The following is a 24,061-nucleotide window of genomic DNA, read 5'->3' as shown; positions in this document are numbered from 1 at the left end:
CATGGTGTGAACAGCATAAGCTCTTGTTTTGGTTCAGGAGGAACTGTTATGTGAGTGTCTGCTGAGTCCCAATTAAGAGTCTGAATTTACTGGAATTCAATGATTGGACGAACATTTTTTTGGTTGAAATGTTTTATTGAAAAAAATGTGTTTATGAAAAAATTGCCTACTCTACCTTTGAACATTGTTTCTGTGGAGATTATACAATTATACATTCTTCAGACACGTGTTTTCTGAAGATCTAGAGAGAGAGAAAAAAAGTTATTTTAGGATGTTTCTGGAACTTTTTTTTTTTAGAGTTAAATATAAAGAGCCCAGTGTCTGTCTGTGTGTCGTCGGATCACAAGTCTGTCATGCGATTTCTCATGTATAAACACTTATCGTTCTTAATAAACTCTGTAATAGACTTCGGAGAAGTTGCATAAAAGGACAGTTGTGTATCTATTCCAACCAGAGTTCAAATGCAAACTTATCTGTGCATTAAATCATACGGATGATATTGCGCGAGCATCATTTAAATGAAAAGAATGAGTCTATTTTTGTAAGGTCAAATGGACAGAGGTGTGTCAACACCAAACCTGATGTCCTCATTTCTTCTGTCTGAATGGAGAATAAATGAGAATCACATGATTTCCCGTGACACACAACCATTCATGCATTTACTGCTGAGTAAACACACTCCAGTCTGAAGATAACACACATTCCTGATGCTCAAGCGTTATTACCCCTGCTTTCCCACTTCATCCCATCAGGAGGTTAGAACTCATGCTCCGTTTAATTCCAAACAGAACAACTGATCATGAACCCTGGACCATATTTGACCTACAAATTGCTGGAAAATAAACAGGTTGAAAAGTTTAATGATTAATGAATTTAAAGGATTTTGGTGAAAGGTTAATTCCGCTGCAGCTGCAATAATTTTACGCAGTAAACCTCAGTGTTGTTGTCACATGGAAATGTCTCATCAAAGCTGGAGAGAAACAAGCATTTATGATAAGAGTATTGAATGAGAGCTTCTGCTCAATACAGAACAAATACTAAAAGACGGAAGGATCACTTCCTTCATTAGTCTGATGTGTGGATGTGGATGGTTTCAGGTGAAGAGAAATCGTATTTTATCCCATCAGTTATAATCAGTGATGTTATTGTTAAATAAAAGTATTAAAATAGTTTTGCTTAAATTAAATAAAGCTGAAATAAAATATATTAGATTAAAAGAACTAAAACAATTGTTTTGAGTACTAAAATTACTCAAACAGAAATAAAAAAATAAGCTAAATTTAAAAAACAAGAAATCATAAAAATGAAAAAAAAGTAAAAAAAAAAGTTAAAGTGAAAATAAAAACGAATTCAAATATTAAATAATAAAATAATATAAGCTAACAACCAGTTATGATCAGTTGATATTAATTAACTTAAACTATTAAAAATAGTTTGCATTAAATAAATAAAGCTGATATAAAATATAAATATATGACAAAAACATGATAAATATTTTTGTTTAAATTACTAAAACAGAAATATTTTTTTTAAATTAAAAAACAAAAAACTAAATTGAAAACTTATTTTTTTTAAATATTAATAAATAAAATAACAAATAATACTGCTCATGAAGTATATGTGTATATACATACAAACATATATTTATTTCGGAAATAAATAATTTTTAATCATTTTATAAAAAACTAAATACTTAAATTACTAAAACTAAAAACTAATTTAAATATTCATAAATTATAAATAATACTAAGATAACGGTTTTAAGTTAAAAGTTCATATGTATATATATATATATGTATATATATATATATATAAAAGTGCAGTCAAATCGATTAATCACATCTAACAAAATGTTTGGAAAATGTATACATTTATGTATACACATGTAAATTTACATTTTTGTTAAATATGATTAATCGATTTGACAGCACTAATATATATATATATATATATATATATATATATATATATATATATATACACACACACACACACACACACACACACACAAAACAACTGACTACTAAATCAAAAGCTTTATATTTGTAATTAAATCTTTATTGTTTTCCTCAATAGAAGTGTCCACAGTGAAAAAAATACCTGCCCCTTTTTTTCTTATAAACAAACATTTGATTTTTATGGCACCCAATGGTGAAGTCCAACTTGTTTACGTCTCTTCGAAGTGTTATTACAGAAGGGCCCAAAATATCATTTATGAAGCAAACTAAAAAAAAACAAACAACAAAAAATGTCTAATGTTATAAATGACGATGAATACAAACTCTGACAGCAGCAAAATCTGTATAAAAAAAATCTCATGTAGAAACAATTTAATCATTAGTAGTAGCGTAGCAAAAGTCTATTAATTATTTTAACATGTCAGAGTCAAATATGGTTTGACACGAAACGATAACATGTTGGCAATAAATGTCTACACACATGAAAATATAAAATGAAGTAAATAAAGAGAAAAAGATTGAAAATGAGAAAAAACAGGCCCTAAATGAAGGAGAAAACCAGTTTTAAGACTGAAGTGCTTTGGGCTTCTGGTTTGACCAGCTGAAAGAGCTCCGGTATTGATATAAAACGCTTTAGGAGCGTCTTCATAAACGCTTTATGTCAAGTGAACAAATAGAAACAAGATCCTAAATCTATTGAAGATTTAAAATGATCCTTTGAGTGAAAACTATGAGCCAGCAAAAGAAAAATCACAGATCGAGTGTTGACATGTAGTTCCTGTCATTTCCACCGGCCAGTTTGATTTCAATAGTCCACCAAAAAAAACTGCATTACAATCTCTTTTACTTGCAAAATACAATATCATAATGGTGTTTTAAAGTGTATGTACCAATATTCTGGACTTCTGAAATGATCTAGGTCACCATTTGTCTCTGAAATCCTCTGAAAGCCTGCTGGGAAGTTTCTAACTGTGAATGAGAGGAGAGCGCCCTCTAGTGTAAACCACTGGCGTCACTGCTGATGAGTAACACATCTGAGTGGAGAATAAACATGAAGTTTGGTTGCATACAGACGAGGAAGACACCCAGCCACCACCACATGCGTTTACATCCCCCAAAAACAAGAGTCAACGTAAGAAAATAAAGGTGAAGATTACACAGAAAATATACAAGTCACTAATTCAATCAGAGTAACAAGCGGCCGGATAATGATTCCCTTTGCAGCACGATTTCTCTTGGTTTATAGGCAAGAGGTAAAGAGTGTAGAAAGGCCTCAGTCAGGGTGAGTGTGTGTGTGTGTGCGCCTCCTCATGCGATCGCTTTCGCCTCCGGCAAAAACGCCTCCCAGTATTTTATCAGCTAGAGGAGAGAAAGAGAGCGAAATGTGAATTACAAGTATTCAGAATAAGATTAAGATTAAGTAAAAAATAAATAAAATAAAGTGTTCTTGTACCTGTTGTTCTGAGTGCAGCAGTGACTCCAGATATTTGATGATTTGTCTCTTAAAATCTCGAGCTTTTTCTTTCTGTTAGCAAAGACATTTAAATCAATTGTTAGTCAGATTCATTAAATACGATTCAACAATTAATTTAAGCGAGAACAACGGCAAATAAAATGTTTATTAGGATAGGAGTACTTAAAGTGCCCCTGTTATGCTATTTTATTTTGCAGATCTCCTACAACAGATTTACATGCGTCCACAGTCAAAAAACACTGTAATTTTCTCATAATATAAACTGCAGCATCAGCTCTTTTCTCACAGTGTCTGAAACGCTTTGATAAAGGATTCTCTCTAAACCCCTCCTTTCTGAGAGCCTACTCTGCTCTGATTGGTCAGATGACCCAGTCTGTTGTGATTGGTCTACTCTGCTCTGATTGGTCAGTTGGCCCAGTCTGTTGTGATTGGTCTACTCTGCTCTGATTGGTCAGACGGCCCAGTCTGTTGTGATTGGTCTACTCTGCTCTGATTGGTCAGATGGCCCAGACTGTTGTGATTGGTCTACTCTGCTCTGATTGGTCAGATGGCCCAGTCTGTTGTGATTGGTCTACTCTGCTCTGATTGGTCAGATGGCCCAGACTGTTGTGATTGGTCTACTCTGCTCTGATTGGTCAGATGGCCCAGTCTGTTGTGATTGGTCTACTCTGCTCTGATTGGTCAGATGGCCCAGTCTGTTGTGATTGGTCTACTCTGCTCTGATTGGTCAGATGACCCAGTCTGTTGTGATTGGTCTACTTTGCTCTGATTGGTCAGATGGCCCAGACTGTTGTGATTGGTCTACTCTGCTCTGATTGGTCAGATGGCCCAGTCTGTTGTGATTGGTCTACTCTGCTCTGATTGGTCAGATGACCCAGTCTGTTGTGATTGGTCTACTCTGCTCCAAGGTTATAATCGTTAACGAAAACGAACGAAAAAACGAAAACTAGGTGGGAAAAAACATTGTCGTTAACTGAAATAAAAATAAAAACGAGGCATTACAAAAAAACGATAACTAACTAAGACTGTAATGTGTGTTTGGCAAAACTAACTAAAATAAAATAAAATTATAGAGTAAATGTCCTTAGTTTTCGTCTTTGTCAAGATCTTTAATTTTTTAACGCTATTTAAAACACGCAGCGTATTCGTTCAGCTGCATTTCCTTTCGCTGCTCTCCCTCCGTCTCTGTCATTCATGCGCACACACACACACACACACACAGCCCCTCCCCTCCCTCCGTGCACACCGCGTCTCCATGAGAACGAGTGTTCGTTCGACGTTGAAAGCAAGTTCGCGAAAGGTTGGTATCTCTATCTCGTGAACACCTTTACACAATCACACATTAAAAAGTGGTATAAAAATATTTTAAATTCTGAATATAATTTTGTCAGTGTGTTAATGTCGACCCGAGAAGCGATTGCGCCTTCTTTAGAAAGTTAACTAGTCGCAAGTTTGAGGTAAAATGCACTTTTTGGTTGTGGTTGTCGATGTCAAAACACTATATAAGCTGTGATTCAAATATTAAATAATGTTATGTCATTTTTTTACTTTTACACTGAATGTTTGCTGCTTCAATCCAGATGAGTAGGCTATTGACTGGGTAGACTGAGTACAGTTGAGACACTTTTTGCGTTTTGATTTTTCACACAAAAATAGATACTGAAAAGAAGTGAATTTCCACATGACATTTCATTAGCTTATAGACTAAGATATTATCAATCAATAAAACCTACAAGTAGTTTATATTTTCCACAATTAGCTCATAAAAATAAGGTGCTTTTTGTCTCAACCTTGTCTCAACTGTACCCATATGTGGTACAGTTGAGACACCCATTTCTAATGATGTAAAGGTAACTGACCATTCATTGTAAATATAAAAAATAAAGACAAATAAAGAAAATAACAATTGGGCAACATTTTTGTTGATTCAACCATTTATATTCATTCATTTAAAAAAAAAAAAATTGCACTGTTTAAAATTTATAAAGCAGGAACAAGATATGAAACAATATTTATTAATAATACAAGGGGAGTTTAAATATCACAAATATCTAATTTTATTTTCATTTGCGTCCTATGCTGGCTAATTACGATGTTTAACCTGTTATCATAACACTGCACAACTAAACAGTGTGTTTCCTAATAGAGCTCTATCGGGGGTACAGTTGGTACATGTGTGTCTCAACTATCCCCGCTGGCCACCTCACACATTTCTCTAGATTTTGCGATTACCTTGCATGACACAATAGCCTACCATGAAATATGCCAGTTTTTAGGGCACAGAATAACGTTTGTGTGATACCAGTTACGTTTTACAGTCATATAGGGATAATAAGCTATTCATTGTGGAGAGTGCATGGTGAAGTGAATGTCCTACTTTAGAAAAAAAACTTTTCCCGATATCTTCGGATCGGAGATGCGTCCATTGTTCAAATTGTATGTTTTTGTTGAGTTATTATTACACAATACTTTTTCTGACCTTTTTGAATCTTGCCCCTGACAAATAACCCAAATTACAAAAAAAAAAAAAGACTAAAACTAATAAAAACTAAACTAAAACTAAGCATTTTCAAAAAATAAAAACTAAACTAAACTAGCAAACCCACTTTAAAAACGAATTAAAACTAAACTGAATTTGAAAACAAAAAGTCAAAACGAAATAAAAATAAAAACTAATGAAAAATGCAAAACTATAATAACCCTGGTCTGCTCTGATTGGTCAGATGACTCAGACTGTTGTGATTGGTCTACTCTGCTCTGATTGGTCAGATGGCCCAGTCTGTTGTGATTGGTCTACTCTGCTCTGATTGGTCAGATGGCCCAGTCTGTTGTGATTGGTCTACTCTGCTCTGATTGGTCAGTTGGCCCAGTCTGTTGTGATTGGTCTACTCTGCTCTGATTGGTCAGGTGACCCAGTCTGTTGTGATTGGTCTACTCTGCTCTGATTGGTCAGATGGCCCAGTCTGTTGTGATTGGTCTACTCTGCTCTGATTGGTCAGATGGCCCAGACTGTTGTGATTGGTCTACTCTGCTCTGATTGGTCAGATGGCCCAGACTGTTGTGATTGGTCTACTCTGCTCTGACTGGTCAGATGGCCCAGTCTGTTGTGATTGGTCTACTCTGCTCTGATTGGTCAGATGACTCAGTCTGTTGTGATTGGTCTACTCTGCTCTGATTGGTCAGATGGCCCAGTCTGTTGTGATTGGTCTACTCTGCCCTGATTGGTCAGATGGCCCAGACTGTTGTGATTGGTCTACTCTGCTCTGATTGGTCAGATGGCCCAGACTGTTGTGATTGGTCTACTCTGCTCTGACTGGTCAGATGGCCCAGTCTGTTGTGATTGGTCTACTCTGCTCTGATTGGTCAGATGGCCCAGTCTGTTGTGATTGGTCTACTCTGCTCTGATTGGTCAGATGGCCCAGACTGTTGTGATTGGTCTACTCTGCTCTGACTGGTCAGATGACTCAGTCTGTTGTGACTGGTCTACTCTGCTCTGATTGGTCAGACGGCCCAGTCTGTTGTGATTGGTCTACTCTGCTCTGATTGGTCAGATGACTCAGACTGTTGTGATTGGTCTACTCTGCTCTGACTGGTCAGATGGCCCAGACTGTTGTGATTGGTCTACTCTGCTCTGATTGGTCAGATGGCCCAGACTGTTGTGATTGGTCTACTCTGCTCTGACTGGTCAGATGACTCAGTCTGTTGTGACTGGTCTACTCTGCTCTGATTGGTCAGACGGCCCAGTCTGTTGTGATTGGTCTACTCTGCTCTGATTGGTCAGATGACTCAGACTGTTGTGATTGGTCTACTCTGCTCTGACTGGTCAGATGGCCCAGTCTGTTGTGATTGGTCTACTCTGCTCTGATTGGTCAGATGACTCAGACTGTTGTGATTGGTCTACTCTGCTCTGACTGGTCAGATGGCCCAGTCTGTTGTGATTAGTCTACTCTGCTCTGATTGGTCAGATGGCCCAGTCTGTTGTGATTGGTCTACTCTGCTCTGATTGGTCAGATGGCCCAGACTGTTGTGATTGGTCTACTCTGCTCTGATTGGTCAGATGGCCCAGTCTGTTGTGATTGGTCTACTCTGCTCTGATTGGTCAGATGGCCCAGACTGTTGTGATTGGTCTACTCTGCTCTGATTGGTCAGATGGCCCAGACTGTTGTGATTGGTCTACTCTGCTCTGACTGGTCAGATGACTCAGTCTGTTGTGACTGGTCTACTCTGCTCTGATTGGTCAGACGGCCCAGTCTGTTGTGATTGGTCTACTCTGCTCTGATTGGTCAGATGACTCAGACTGTTGTGATTGGTCTACTCTGCTCTGACTGGTCAGATGGCCCAGTCTGTTGTGATTGGTCTACTCTGCTCTGATTGGTCAGATGACTCAGACTGTTGTGATTGGTCTACTCTGCTCTGACTGGTCAGATGGCCCAGTCTGTTGTGATTAGTCTACTCTGCTCTGATTGGTCAGATGGCCCAGTCTGTTGTGATTGGTCTACTCTGCTCTGATTGGTCAGATGGCCCAGACTGTTGTGATTGGTCTACTCTGCTCTGACTGGTCAGATGACTCAGTCTGTTGTGATTGGTCTACTCTGCTCTGATTGGTCAGACGGCCCAGTCTGTTGTGATTGGTCTACTCTGCTCTGATTGGTCAGATGACTCAGTCTGTTGTGACTGTTCTACTCTGCTCTGATTGGTCAGACGGCCCAGACTGTTGTGATTGGTCTACTCTGCTCTGACTGGTCAGATGACTCAGTCTGTTGTGATTGGTCAACTGTTTAAAGCACCTGTTGGAAACCAAACGCCCATTACCACATCTGAACTTCAGCTCTGAATCTTCCTCAGCACTAGGCTTGCTACGATAGTTGGTGTTACCGGTGTTACACGGTGTTCAGTCGCAACACCGGTTTCATCACTTTCCCACCGCGGCACCGCAAAAAAATAAAAAATAAAACATTTTAAAGAGACGCGATTACGCAGTATCCGTTTTTTCCTGTCATCCGTTGACTAGCATTGTATGATCACGCTCTTATTAATGTGAATGCTTTTAAACAATTCAAGCGCGACGAGACTAAAGAGACTGCGCTGTAAGTCCTGCCTATTACACACACGACCCACAAAAAAGACGCGCGTCAGTATCGAGTTCTCATTCGAGCTTGAACAAACCATAACACACACAAATTATGCCAAAATGTCCGTTTTGTCGAGTGTCCTCATATGAGCAGTCTTAAATGATTTACAGTCTTAAATGAACGTAAGATTTGTGAGAAAATGCATGCGTGTCAGATCGCGTCTCTGTCAGCAGCGGCTGGTCTTAAAGTGTCATTAATGTTAATCATAAAACAAAGGTAATGGAGTAAATTACTCACTCAGACCCGGCGCCAGGAGGATTATTATACCGGTAGCCTAATAATCATGAATGCACTCCGCTATCTTTCAACACATCTCCAGCGAACGGCTTCTTCACGCAAAAGAAAAACTCTTCATGAAGCGCAGTGAAATTCAGCGACCTTTGTGGCATTTCCTGATGGATCGAGGTTGTTCGTTAACTTCATTTTATACATGCAATTCACACGAACCCACCATTCAAGCCATTCGCAAATTGTTTTGCATCACCGCCCCCCCATTGGGTTTTGTAGTATCGTTTCGAGCTCGAGTCCTCAAGTGCAGCAAAGTGGTTTTGCTTGGGCAGCACAAAAAAACAGCGTTGTCTTGAACCAAACTCTTCCAGACTTCAACTACAACTAAAGTGTTTGAGGGTCAAAGTAGACTTTGTTTGAGGGCAGCCATTGAAGCCCATAGACTGGCATTATGCAAATTTTTTCGAGCAGTTCAGAAACTATTTTTTCTTTTAGAAGACAATCACTCAATTTACTGAGATCTTTAAAACTTTGCAGTCCGTTATACTCACAAAGTGCTCTATTACACACTACATTCAAGGCAATATCCAAAAAAAGCATAACAAGGGCCTTTTAATGCCAAGATATCCAAAGCCAACAGGGAAATCATGTCTTACATCAAAACGGATGACGTCTTTCTGTACGGTGGCTGAGATTCTCTCGAATTCTCTCTCGAACTGCGTGACCTTTGCCTCCCACTGCAGGACGAGACAGTAGAGTAAGACATGACTTAGAGGGTTACAGATGTAAGTGTTGAGCAGTGGTGTTGTGCATCACCTCAGAGATCTCGTCCTTGGCCTGCTGGAGTTTGTCGGGTTTGTTGGCCCACAGGAGTTTGGCCTCGGCCTCTCTCTTTTTCTGCAGCATGTTCTCAGCGTCCTGCCAGCGCTGCCACGCTTTCATTCTCTGATCAAAACACCCCTGACGATGTAGAATACAAATAAATTACTATTATTAATATTATTATTAATAATAATTCTAATTTCTTTATTTTATTATAAATTTAGGTGTTTTTTAGATTTAGATTTTTATTTTATTTACATTTTTAACATTTGAATTTTTTTTTTCTCATGCCCACCAAGGCTGCATTTGTTTGATTAATAATAATAAATGTTTCTTGAGCAGCAAATCATCATATTAGAATGATTTCTGAAGGATCATGTGACACTGAAGACTGGAGTAATGATGCTGAAAATTCAGCTTTGATCACAGGAATAAATTACATTATATAATATATTTAAATAGGAAACAGTTCTTTTAAATTGTAATAACATTTCACAATTTGCATCATGATGCTGAAAAAAAATATATCAATAATTATAATAATGATCCTGATACATACCTGTATGCATTTACATAATTGTTATTTTATTATTATTATTATTATTATTATTAGTACAACAATAATTAAGATATAACATTAACATTTAATTATTATTATTCATTATTATTATTATTATTATTAATAATAAGATATATACAGATTTATTACAATTCTAAAAATGTAAAAGTTAAATTTCTTTTTATTTTGAAATGCATCTATAATACTAATATTAATATAACAAATTAATAATACACGCATTATTATTATTATTATTGACAACAACAACGATAATATATTGGATAATATGGTGAAAACAAAATGTAATTAAAAAATATTTTATTTAGTGCATACAACCATATGGTAATGCTTATTTTTTGACAATCCAGTGAATTAAATAGGTTTACAAATGAAGGGTATAATTTTCTCTTTGCATGTGGAACGCCAACTGAAATATAAGATTACTTATAACAAATCAATCCGTGCCAGTTTAACATTATATAATACCTTAATGTTAAAACTGACAGACTTAAATCATAACACAATAAATCAACAGGATGAGTCGGATTTTTCTTCTGTGTGTGTGTGTGTGTGTGTGTGTGTACCCTGACGGCTCCCAGCAGTCGTATATAATCGGCCAGCAGCTCAGAGAAGGTGAAGAAGTCGTTGGCCGCCTGGTCCTGGTGGAGCTGCTCGATTCGATCTTCCACCTCGGCCAGCTGAGACAGAGCTCGAGACAGAGCCGTGTTATCCTCCGAGCTACCCAGCATCGCCACGCTCTTCGCAAACACGGCTGTGTTCCCAGACAACTCTGAAACACACATCCCACCCTTTAACATGTAGTTGCTTTACAGCAGTCATCCAATCAGATTCTGTTTCACTTAATGTATGTCACATTACAGAATGGGTTGCAATTCCCAAATCTGAATGCACTGCATTTAAAAAATAAAATAAAATCCACATTTTAGCCCTTCTGACCTTTCCTGTGATTGACAAGCGATTCCACCATGACGTGGAGTTTCCGCAACTGCTGTTCTTCATTTTCTACATCCTGGATCTTCTCATCAAACCACTGAAACCAACAAGCACACGCACAGTTTAATATTCAGTCTCCTTTCTAGGTTGGTTTGAAGCCTATTCCTCTATATAGAGGAGCTCAGCGTGGGTCAGACCAGCTTGTTTTTCCACTCACCACGTCCTGTTCGTTCATCTTTATGGTCATCTTACTCACAGCATCTGTGGCTTTGTTGAGCATTTTGAGGAAGCCGGCTCCACTCAGAGCCTGTGTGCCAACCGCTCTGGGTAACTAACACACACACACACACACACACACACACACACACACACAGCATGTGAGGAATGGATAGATAAACATCTGCATATGAGAAAGTCACTTCTCTTAGGTTTATGTTAATGTGGAGTTTGCGGTCGCATGCGTTGAATGGTTAAAAATGTTGGTGTTGGAAGCTGTGTCACCTCTTCTTTCTCTAAAAACTCTCTGACATCAGGGTCCTGCAGGAGAGACGGGTGACTTACAATCCTCTGAAGATACCTGCAACAACACACAAACAATCCTCAAACACAACCTCAAAATATATATCAATATTAATTACTACTAACATTACATTTATTACATTATATTATCCGATCTAAATAATAATCAACAACGTTAGATTGGATAACATCATAAATTGGGATATAATAAAATGTAATGTTAGTTGTAAACTTGTAATTAATGTACATTTTAATTTTAATAAAGATGGATAAATGACTTAGATTGGATAATATAATTTTAGTTGTAATTAATATTCATATTCAATACTTAGATTAGGTAAGTATAGATAAGTAATTTTTCTGTCCTCATTCAAATATATATTTACTTCTAACATTAAATTACATTTCATTATCAAATTAAATAATGCATTATTTAATTTGATTTATTATTTAATAAATTATGTTATTAATATTAATTATTACTAACATTATACTATATGACAATTTTATCCAAAGTAATATTTCTGTCCACATTAAAATGAAAATACAGTGTAATGACTGTAATATTATATTATCCAATTTAAGACATTTTCTATCCCCAAATATGATTTTAATTATGGCGAACATAACCATTATTCAGTTTAAGTAATTTTTCTGTCCTCATTATTTAAATATATATTAATATGAATTACTACTGACATTATTATATTATCCAGTTTAAGTATTTTTTCTGTCCTAATTTTATATATATATATATATATATATATATATATATATATATATATATATATATATATATATATATATATATATTATACAACTATTATTATACTATCCAGTTTAAGTAATTTCTCTGTTCTCATTAAAATGAAAATAAATATAATGATAGTAGTAATTAATATTAACATTATATTATATTAACCAATCTAAGTAATTTTTCTGTCCTCATTAAAATGAAAATACTGTATAGCCAATCATAGTATGGTGTTTTATAAACAGATGTATGAAGAGGGATTTTAAACCAATGAGATTTCACTGGGGGCGGGGCTTCTTAGTGCAATGTAACGAAACTTTCTGACATGACACATTGATGACAAATGTGGCCAGTCAGGACAAAAACTAGGAGAAGAAGCGTGATTCATCGCTTTACTTGTGCAACTAGTTAAGAAACACTGTCATCTTCAGTAACGAACCTCTCTAGAGCAGCTCTCCTCCGCTCCACAAACTCTGCTGACGATGGGTCCTCCTTCCCGACTTTGACTTTTGTCATACCTGGAAAATCCACACACAGTTATTCATAATCAGACACTTGTTCATAATCAGATCAGATGCATTAGCAGAAGCAAGTTTGTACCCAGAATGCTCTTCTCTGGTGGCGGAGGAATGATGTAACCATTCTGTGAGTGTTTCTCCGAGAGCTTTTCGTACAATCCCAGGAAATCACTGAAACGCCTGCGTACAGTAAACGTCTTGCTACGGAACATGGTTAACGACGTCTGAGGGGATGAAAAGAGGGAGATTTAGACAGTGTGTCGTATTGTGCGCTCGTGTAATCTGCGCAAGAGACTGAAAAATCACCTGTGTTGAAACTTTGTAGGCCATGTAAGCATTCATACCATCACCTGTAAGAAGCAGAGAGAGAAATAAAACCCCAACATAACACACATATGTGCTGTTAACCTCAAGCTTAAAGATCAAGCCTGGTTACACAAAGGTCATAGGTTTATGATCCCATCTGAAAAAGAAAAAGCTTGACTAGCCTAAACTGGTCCGGTTTGCTGGTTTTAGAAGGGTTGTCAGCTTGTCAAACTAAACCAGTTTAAATATCAGTTTGTCAAGGTCACCAGCTAAAACCAGCAAACTAGAGTAAATCAACAAAATTAAAAAAATATTTTTACTATCGAAACTTTCAAGATTTACATATTTAAATGACTTTCGGTTATGATTAGCATGTAAAATGTGTTACGACGCCCTTGCAAAACTGCTCAGTAAAGGAGAGGATTCATAAAAGTGGGTGGGATATGCTAATGTGTTTGTCGAATTTCTGACCAACCTATGTTAGTTAAATGAATGAATGAATGAATGAGGAATTTATATAGCTTTCATATGTACTACTGTACACGCAAAGCGCTTTACAATCATATCAGGGGATCTCTCCTCAACCTAGGTATGCAGTTAACGACCCACGCGAGTTAATATCAAAACACTAGGAAGAGATTTTTGCAGTAAATACATAGAACATTAAACTATTTCAAAAGAAAAATTCTTGCTTTTATTACTAAACCAATTTAAGCTAAACAACGTTTACTCCCAAGATCCTCCAAAGCAACTGAACCTACAATTCTAACTTTATTTAAACTTCTAACTAGTGCCGGCTGGATCACAGATTCAGACCGCATCATAGCACAGAAACTGCGCTCGTTAGCTTCTGACCTTCTAGCTTCTGACCAAGGCTGTATCTCAATACTAGTTTTACTCGATCTTAGTGCTGCGTTTGACACTATAGATCACACAATACTCTTAGATAGACTACAAAACTACACTGGTGTTCATGGACAGGCATTAAGCTGGTTTAGATCGTACTTATCAGACCGCTACCATTTTGTCTGTTTAAATGGGGAAAAATCGAAGATAACATCAGTAAACTATGGAGTGCCGCAAGGATCTGTGTTAGGCCCTCTGCTATTCTCAATATATATGCTGCCACTTGGTAATATTATAAGAAAACATGGAATTAATTTCCACTGTTATGCTGATGACACTCAATTATACATTTCATCACGACCAGATGAAATCAATAAATTATCTAAATTGACAGAGTGTGTTAAAGATATAAAATACTGGATGACGTGTAATTTTCTGCTATTAAATTCAGATAAAACGGAGGTATTACTTATTGGTCAAAAAAACTGCCCACAAAACCTCTTACAATACAACTTTACTTTAGAAGGATATCCTGTTACTTTATCCACTACAGTAAAAGACCTGGGTGTTATATTAGACCGCAACTTGTCTTTTGAAAATCATATTTCATATGTTACAAGAACAGCCTTTTTCCACCTTAGAAACATTGCTAAGCTTCGTAATATGCTATCAGTTTCTGATGCAGAATAACTGATTATAAGTAGTCAATGTATGCTTTTTGCTTTTCTATGTATTTTGCATATTTTTGTAATAGTAAAATAAACCTTTAGGCCTAGCTGTAGTTTGCCTCTTTTTTGCCAAATAATTCTGCCAGATAAATACCTCAACCAAGTGTTTTTTCCCCTCCCTCATATTTAAAAATATTTGATAAGTATAAAATATTTTCCTCATATCCTGATGGTTTAATCTAACTTGTAAGGTCATTAAAAACAAATATCCCCTCTGGATATCATTTTTGGCCACTATATACAAAGTAAGAGTGAGCAAACTATCAGCAAAAATATGATATATTATATCAGGTGAAATATTATCTCCCCAGAGCTTATTTTAGACCTTACGGTAACACCACACCTTTAAAAAAGAAGAAGGACGGGAAATGAAAAAAAGCTGTTACAGGGCAAAAAAAGGAAGTTGTTATCGTATGGCAATGCTCTAGACAGACGTATATGCGACTCAGTTCCTTAATTAGAACAATTTCACCTCATAAGATAATCATGGTTTTCTGTTTCCTGCAAACTCAGCCCAATACTCTTTCAAACTAATGTTTTATGAGAACAGCATTAATCCTGAAATGAGACATCAAAAAGCAAAACCCAGCTGACACAGTTGAAGATGATGGTCTTACCGACTTTCTCTGGATTTGTGACGGAAATGTTTAGATCAAACTTGTCCTCACTTTCCTCTTCCTCCAGCTTTATGAGAAAAAAAGAGAAAGGAAGAAGGAAACCTGTAAGGTTTGATCTGATCTCTAGTGTCGGGAAGCGCAAGAAATGCAACAAATCCAGTTTTGATTCTGATTCAACTTGATTCTTTTAGTAGCTTTGACTAATTTCATTTTCAAATGAAACACACATAAATACATAATTCATTAGTTTAAGACTGATTCTTGACTGATTCATCAAAAAGAATCAGCTCATAAGAGTAATTTGCTTGTGAATCAGTCACTAAAGGAGCCAAACATCATGAAAAACATTCAGTCTCGAATGATTCATCAAAAAGAATCAGCTCATATGAGTCATTTGCTTGCGAATCAGTCACTAAATGAGCCAAACATCATGAAAAACATTCAGTCTCAGTACTTTTTATCTAAAAAAATGTTAAAAATGCACATCTTTATAAGTGTTTTACCTCCTCCAGAGTTTTGGACGGAGGTTTGCTGGAGCTGCTGGCTACCGGGGCGGCAGGAGCCGATACTGACGCTTTCAAGGCATCTTTCTTCTTGCGGTCATTAAGAGGACTGTCCAGAGACAACTCCACTGTAGCTTCTGGGAAAAACAGTGAGAGAAAGTGCATTTTATGGATTCAATAAAACTAAAAAGATAGTGCAACACAAACACAACCTAGAGCACAAACACACATACACATGCAAAACACATTCCCTCAGCAACATAAAGCAGGGTGAGAGGTCAAAGGTCGCTGAGGAATTCCTTTTCCCCTTCCTGAATCAACGCTGAGAAAGCGAATTCATCATCCATCACTCAGAGAAGTGATGTGCATGCATTTCTGCTTGTAAAATACATGCAAGTAAAAAAAAAAAAAAAAAAAAGCAGGAAAATGTTTCATTGCGCAAAAAAACACTAAGCCTTGAAAACCCGACAGCACTTTAGGCGACTTCTAATCAGTGTTATTGAAGTATTATTTATATAGCATTTTCTATATCAGTTTTCATTTTAATTGTAGTTTTATTTTATTTATTTATTTAGTTTTATTTATGGAGTTTTATTATTTTACTTCACTCGCTTGATGCCTATGATAGCCAAAAATGCTTTCAAGGTGGGCGGCTCGTAAGGTTTCGAAACACAAGTCGAACTTTTAAAATGCACCAATGACACCAAACCATTGTCTAGGTAGGCCACTTACAAGGTTTCGAAAAAATGACCTAAACATTCAAACATGCTTTTCACATGTGGGAGGGCAGATACATTTTGAAACACAAATTAAACTTGCTTAAACATGCCCCAAAATGCTCTCAAGGTTTTAAAGCTCAAAGATGTTGTCTAGATAGGCAGCTCGCTAGGTTTTGAAGATTAGAACAATAAATTTGTGTTATAAGATGTCAAAAAACGCTGTATGTTACTACATTGCTTATGCAGGACTTACCCCCAGTTTCACAGACAAGGCTTCAGCTAGTCCTAGACTAAAATGCTTGTTTGAACCGGTTTAACTGAAAGCAACTTGGACCGAAATATCTTTTTTTTAAAAGTCAGCGCCATTATTTTGTCTCTTGATGTCTCTAGATGCACACTAGTAAGGCACATTTATAAAAGCTACTTAAATGACCTAATTGAACTAAGGCCTAATCCTGGCTTAATCTAAGCCCTGTCTGTGAAAGCCCTTAGTTTTGAAAGATTAACTTTTACATCTGCCTATGCTGCCCGAAAAAGCTCTCTGGGAAGGGCACTTACTATATATTGAAACAAAACAAAAATTATATACAAAAAACACTGTCTATGTTGGGAGCTCGGAGGATTTTGCAACACAAATCAAACTTTTAAATGCACCAATGTCACCCAAAAATACTGTCTAGGTAGGCTGCTCCCTAGATTTTGAAACATGAACCAAGCATTTAAAAGTGCTTATGATGCTTAAAAAATGTTGTCTGACAAGGTAGCCAAGTTTTGACAAACAAACAAACAAACTAAACTAAATACTCAAAAATGCTGTCTATATAGGCAACTTTTAAAGTTTTGAGCAATACATTTTTGTGTTATGAAGCCCAAAAACCCTGTGCTACAAGGGTTTTCGCAGGAAGAACTATTTTTGGTTCCCAAAAGAACCTTTTCAGTAAAAGTCTTAAGGCCCTTGCACACTGAGTCCGAAATTCGCATCCGAAATTTTCGCACTTTAAAAAACGTTATGACAATCATGTTTGCACACTGCCTCCGAAACTTTCGTCCGTCATAAAAAAATTCAGATCAGGTTTGATTTTCTGCGTTTTCGGACTCTGCGTAGTTTGAACATTTTGATGATCTAAAGAAGTTTTTTCACTATAAAGAATCTTTTGTGGAATGTAAAGGTTCTTCATGGATCCATCGATACCAATACAGACCCTTTATTTTTAAGAGTGTATGATGCTCAAAATGCTGTCTAGGCAAGTAGCTCACTAGGCTTTGAAGATTTGAACAATCACTTTGTGTCATGATGCCCTAAAATGCTGCCTGTGTCTATGGCCACATCCACACGAAGCCAGAGCTTTCCCCATCCGATATGTTTTTTTCCCCGTTCAAAAAAAAAATTCCGTAAACACGGCGTCGTCTCAAGAAATATCTGCGTACACACGAAACCACTGAAACCGACTCAAAACGATGTAGTATACATGCCAGACCAGTATGTGGCGCTGTAATTCTGCCACAGACATACCTTGCGCGCTGTATACAGCAATAATATTAGGCACAGTAGCTTCTTTTTTTCTTTTCTTTTTTCTTTTTTTATCAAGAACTTTGTTGAACAATATGAAAAACCATAAATGTAGTTGCTGTGACTTAACGGTGTCTGACTAGTTGACGCTTGGTGTGATGACATCATCGTTTCACAAAATGTACGGATTGGCCGTACACACGAAAACGCAAGGGCGGCGTTTTCAGATTTATCCACCTTGGGTTTCAAAAAATAGCGGTTTCAGTCTCCGAAAACGCCGGATCCGTGTGGACGAAACGCCAATACGATAAAAAATTTATACGTATACAGCGAAACGCGTCTCCGTGTGGACGGGCCCTATGTTGCTCAAACTTTCAAATGTGCCTATGACGCCCAAAAAAACAGGTCTAGGTAGGCAGTCAAAAGTGTCACAGTCATGATCTGGTGTTACTGTACCTGAGAAGATGTCCTGCTCCTCAGAGTGAACCCCATTGGTCCTGGAGCTGCCGCTCGAGGAAGGTTTGGTGGCGGGTGCCGTCACGGCTTCCTCTGCGAACAGATCCGTGGGGTCGTCTTTAACATGTGGCTTGACCTTCACTTCTGATTTCACCTCTGTAAGGACATTGATAGGTGGCCCACTCGCCACTGAAGGCTGAGGCTTCTTCGTCATGCCTTTTAATGGCTCTTTGAATAGGTCTTCCTCCTCTTCCTCATCATCATCATCCTCATCGCCGAACAGCTCAGCGCTCCCTGGTTTCTTGGCGGCAGAGCCTTTGCTGCCCGTCGGAGGGTCTTCGAAAATATCCTGATGTCGGACTCCAATGGCGTTTTTATGCACAGGCTTGCTGCTGATATCACTAGGTGCTTTACCGATGGCATCAGACTTTGGCGTTTCTACAGGCTCTTTCAAGAGATCTGGCACGGGGTTTTGGACTTCAGGCGAACTAATCACATCGGCTTCATCGTCCAGCGGGTCGCTGAGCAGGTCGACAGCCTCATCGCTGCCAGGAGATTGTATCTTTACGTTCTTCTGGGGTTCAGAGTTAATGTCGCTAAGAGGATCGCTGAAGATGTCTTCTGGCGGCTCGTTGAAGACGTCTTTAGGAGGTCCGGTTGTGTCAGGCGACAGTGAATCCATCTCGGAGATTGACTAGGAACGGCACAGAAATGATTATTCAGCTAATGTTGTAAAATTTAGTTACTATAAATTGAAATATTGTGAGTTTAAACAGGATTACTGCATTGTGTTTAACAGCCGGTCACTGTGGAATAATTTTCCATCTGGCAGGGAATTGTTTTTCCAAATACATTAAACATTTTCAGGCTGAATCTCACAAAATTTGTCAAAAAATTACAAAACAAAAAAGATGTTTAACAGGCACTGGTCTGGATCAAAACGAAAGTTATGAAAATAAACGAGGAAAATCCACGCACTGTTTAACTCTTTCCTTTATTTGCAAAATATAACAGCAACTTTTTAGATTTGGGTCCGAATGAAGGAAAGAGTTAAACAGTGTTTGGATTTTCCTCATTTATTTTCATATCTCTGGTTAAAGTTCAACCCTAAATAAAGTCTATTTTTAGTATTATTTTTGCATTGAAAAATTAAGCATATTTTGTTAAGCATAAGTTCTTGCTACAGTAATTAGGCTATATAAAATGTTTCATGTTAATATTTTTTTGTTTATGTATTTGTGCATTTCTACAATTGGTAATTTTATACTTAAAGGCAGGGTAGGTGATTTGCTTCAAAAACATGCTTTGCTATGCTGGTTGAAAGTCTCTTCACATCCTGATAGCAATCACTAAGTCAAGTGATCTAAATGTATTTATATGTATATGTACATATATATAGTCTGTGGAAGGACCATAAAAACAACTCATATAACTCGAGAAAATCATAGAACTCGTTCCGAGGGCTACGATATTTTGTCCTAACATCTATGTATGTTTTTACACACCCTGCTCGCACAGACATCACACATCATCAGCGTGTTTCATGCTATGCAGAGTTAGACAGACGTCAGTCACAGAACACCGTAAACGAAACAGTATAGTTCCTCCTGAACCAAAACAACGAGCTTATGTTGCATTCACGCCATAACTACTGTCTTTTGTAAGAGATGGAAACACGTGATGTTACACTCGGAGTGGTTCGATACTCGAATTTCTGCGTTTCAATGGCAACACTATCAACACCGTTATGAATCTACAGCAGTCAGGTGATACAGGTCAGAGCTCTCTACATTATATTCATTATTATTGTAATATTATGTGCTTTGAGACATGAGGTAGTTTAACGCCGTCTCTCGTCACGCTTTTGTTTGCTCCCTGCTGTACGTGTTCATGTGTTTTGAAGGAGGCGTGGCTTTGGAGACGCTCTGAAGGGAGGGTGGGATCTTATGCTTTTAAAGCTAACTCGCTGTCGCTAGCTTCTCTGAAAATTTACTTTACGAAAAGCCTACTTTACCTTTAAATTGTAAAATATTTATTATATTACAAGTATTTGTGAATACAGTTGGTGGTTTAAAAAAATAAATAAAAGTAAAGCAAGCCTATTTTAGTACTTTCTTTGCATTGAAAATTAAAGCACATTTTCCACCCAAATACGAATTATTTTAATAGTAATTACATAATTACAATGTAAAATATTTATGTTATTACAGGTATTCGTCATTATTATTTCTGATTGCTTGTACAACTGGCATTTTACAATACATAAATAATAAAATAAGCCTTTTTTAGTGCTATCTTTGCATTGAAAATGAAAGTCTCATTATTGTAACAGTAAATATTTAAATGGTAAAATATTCATCATGCTAGTCTTTGTTATTTTTATATACGTGAGCATTTGTACAATTGATGGTTTGAAATGAATAAATATATAACATTGATTCCAGACAGGATGGTTCGAATAAACATGATTACATAAAATGTAATCATGAAAAATATCCTAAATGGTTCTGAAACTAGCTACTTTTTTTATTATGTTAAATAAAATTTCATATTTCTATATTTTGATTTTGGGGTAATGTATTTATTATATAAAATATTTTAAAGACCTGCACATTTTTCTCATGAGATAGTAAGAAGTACTCATTTTGCAGTCACTTTCATCCAAAGCGACTTCTAGCACCCTTAAAGGGACAGTCCGCCTGTATTAACCCAGGGTTAAGTGTCTTGCTTGACGGTACAATGGTTACAGCTTACGAATCAACCCATGCTGTGTTCAAACCTACAACCTTTCAGTTCCAGTGCAGACCTTTAACCACCAATCCACTCCTTCCTGACTCACGTACAGCAACTGTAAATTCCTTCCCACAAAGCAAATTCTTCAGAAAATAAATGCTTACTAAGGGAAAAAAAGGCATTTAGACATTCACTCAAGTTTGAGACTCACATGACCAGACCTTCAGTACTTTGCCCTGAAAAGACTGAAATGACTACGCTGAGTAAACATTGACTGCTGGACACCAGCTCATTTATTAAGAGACAGATTTGCCTTCATAATACTCATCATACTGTAGTTTGGATCTCTTCCTTAGACTGCATGCATACATGCATATTTTATATACATAAAACATCTTAACTAGCAGCTATGATATGTTGGGTGGTTCTGCATGGAGAAGTTAATCTACTTTCACGCTTCCTTTATAATTAGACACAACATAACATTAATTTTACACACATACACACTTCTCTAACAGTGTGACTTCAGTCTGTTTGGAAAACTGGGTCAACATTCCTTGTGATATTATTTATTCAACTACAAGAGTCCTCCAAAAACTTCAGTGTCAACACGCAGGCCTAAACTCAGATCTATTTAACCCTGCGGAAGAATCAAATCTGAGGTGGTGATGAAAATTATATCTTTATTAAATCGTTAAGCAAATATGATCATAGAAAAACGCCGTATAAACCAGCAGATCTGAAGATCTACGGTTGAAGAAGACGAAGAATAAGAGCAGGGAGATCTGAAGGTGTCAGATAAGTGAAAGTGATCGGTCTTCTTCTCTTTCTGCCTGTCTGTATGAAGTCTCTAGCTAATTAGCTTCATAAATGCGTTTAACTGTGTTACTCACCGTGCCCGTGAACGCGTCCGCGCCGTCGTCACTGTCCTCCAGCAGCTCGGGCTCCTCTGAGTCCGGGAAAGGAGGAGGACTGCGCTCCGAGCTGGCCGCCATCTTCAGCTCCACACACGGAAAAACTTTATTACAAGCGGAGAACGCTAGAGTGAAAATGAGAGAGCGACATTGAACTGATACGAAGAGAGAGAGAGATAGCGAAACAGCGACGCCCGGTGGTCAATAGTGGCGGGCTTTGCGCTGTTACGTCACGTTCACAAGACCACTCCCAAAGTAATGCAATTTTTTTCAATAAATATATACACTGGTTTAAAATGTAAAAATTAAATAACGTTAGAGCCACATAATTGTACATGAAAAAAAAACGTGATAAAAAATTAAAATTGAGGAAGTGAGTTTGTAGAGGGGCGAGCCTTGCTGTGACGTCGACACAAGCCACGCCCACCAATGCGTTTGTTTACAGAAGTACAGGAGTGAACTGAATCTTTTGCCAAACGATCATGTAGTTTACACTCATAAATACTTTAATCAGAAATGTTATTATGCCTCGACGTGCTCATGAAGATACAGAACCCCTGCTATCGTCCACTCATTTGGACGGAGACGGTAAAATGAATTATTAATCATGTAGAATGTGTGTTTGTTTATTATTACTGGATGTCCAGTGGTTGATATCCCGGTGGATTGTGTAGATGAGTATAATGTTGACTCAAACACTTTTCACCAGTTATAGACTATTAACTGTTATATCTGGATCCAGCATGAGGGGTTTTACCATATACACTGTCCGGTAAAAAAAGTCGCCGAAAAAGAGTCGCTGTTTGGATTTAAAGAGGCAAATGCTTAAGAGTAAATGATTGGATCATTATTGCAGTGATTATTATGTTTCTAGCATGTTATATGTTTGGCAACAGTTCTTCTAACCCTGACTGATGGAGTGTGTAGCTTTTCATTTCATAAACAGCCATGTAGGAAGACACAACATGATCATATTCCAGGATGACAATGTCAAGATTCATCAGGCTCAGATTGTGAAAGAATGGTTGTGAGGATCATGAAGAATCATTTTCACACATGAATCGGCTCCTCTGAGTCCAGATCTTAAACTCACTGAGAGTCTTTGGGATGTGCTGGAGGAGACTTTACAGAACGCTGGACTCTTGCATTGGCAATACAAGATCTTGACCAAAAATGTATGCACCTCTTGATGGAAATAAATGTTGTGATGTTTACTGATATATGATGTGTCCATCAGATGACCAGGTGTCCAGTAGAAAGAAACTTTCGTATGAGGAGGCTGTTGAGAAAGCAGGTTCATTTGACCTTTATGTTTTTCCTACATCTAGTTTCATATGTTTGTCCATACGCAGTGGTCAGCGGCGCTCATGCTTCTGTCTGTCCGCAGGGTTCGGACTCTTCCATTGGCTGCTGTTGGTCGTCTGCGGGTGGGCGAACGCCAGTGATGCGGTGGAGATCCTGTGTGTGTCGTTCCTCTTGCCCACGGCACGCTGCGACCTCCAGCTCAGCTCAGGCGACATGGGGCTCCTCACCGCCAGCATATTCCTGGGTTATCATCTGTCTTTCTGTCTTTCTTTGTTTGTTTTCTAACCAAATAACTGTTAAAAACAATCAGTTATGATGTTGCATTTTAAGAAGAGAAAATGTTTTCTTAAACAGCAGGACAGACAAGGAAAATGAAACATTAACTTCTCATTTTTATCATGTAAACTGTTAAGTCAGGTCAGAAATGCAGTTTGTTCTCTATTTGGTTGAACTTTGAATTGTATTTGCCTTATCAGGTGTCTGAAAACTGCAGAGTCATGCTCATT

General features: G+C 37.3%; 2 protein-coding genes across 2 annotated transcripts in view; one reads left to right on the top strand and one right to left on the bottom strand.

Annotated features, from left to right (window-relative positions):
* Nucleotides 1-2,036: 2,036 nt before the first annotated feature.
* On the bottom strand, nucleotides 2,037-22,389 carry snx1a (sorting nexin 1a). The gene is made up of 15 exons (XM_084094629.1): nucleotides 22,230-22,389; nucleotides 18,604-19,297; nucleotides 15,919-16,055; nucleotides 15,416-15,482; nucleotides 13,225-13,268; nucleotides 13,001-13,142; nucleotides 12,840-12,918; nucleotides 11,629-11,704; nucleotides 11,345-11,458; nucleotides 11,131-11,224; nucleotides 10,758-10,963; nucleotides 9,609-9,752; nucleotides 9,449-9,529; nucleotides 3,412-3,483; nucleotides 2,037-3,317 (listed from the first exon to the last, which is right to left on the bottom strand). The coding sequence occupies exons 1-15, from the start codon at nucleotides 22,329-22,331 to the stop codon at nucleotides 3,267-3,269; spliced, it is 2,103 nt and encodes a 700-aa protein (XP_083950755.1). The 5' UTR covers nucleotides 22,332-22,389; the 3' UTR covers nucleotides 2,037-3,266.
* Nucleotides 22,390-22,659: 270 nt separating this feature from the next.
* sv2 (synaptic vesicle glycoprotein 2) overlaps nucleotides 22,660-24,061 on the top strand; it is a 6,589-nt gene continuing 5,187 nt past the window's right edge. The window contains exons 1-3 of the mRNA XM_084094624.1: nucleotides 22,660-22,838; nucleotides 23,488-23,544; nucleotides 23,638-23,799. Coding sequence (XP_083950750.1) covers nucleotides 22,775-22,838; nucleotides 23,488-23,544; nucleotides 23,638-23,799 — 283 coding nt within the window. The 5' untranslated portion in view covers nucleotides 22,660-22,774. The remainder of the gene's footprint in view (nucleotides 22,839-23,487; nucleotides 23,545-23,637; nucleotides 23,800-24,061) is intronic.

The sequence above is a fragment of the Abramis brama genome, assembly GCF_963993115.1.
Source record: "Abramis brama genome assembly, chromosome: 20".
In the NCBI taxonomy this organism is placed as follows: Eukaryota; Metazoa; Chordata; class Actinopteri; order Cypriniformes; family Leuciscidae; genus Abramis; species Abramis brama.
This window is presented reverse-complemented; position numbering and strand designations above follow the sequence as displayed.

Bases quoted from the DNA above. Each gene is read 5' to 3' on its own strand.
- snx1a (XM_084094629.1), bottom strand. From the start codon at position 22,331: ATGGCGGCCAGCTCGGAGCGCAGTCCTCCTCCTTTCCCGGACTCAGAG. The intron at 16,056-18,603 runs GTACAGTAACAC...TGTTTTTCCCAG, and splicing joins GGAGCAGGACATCTTCTCAG to AAGCTACAGTGGAGTTGTCT. The intron at 3,484-9,448 runs GTAAGACATGAT...CTTTGCTAACAG, and splicing joins AAGACGTCATCCGTTTTGAT to AAAGAAAAAGCTCGAGATTT.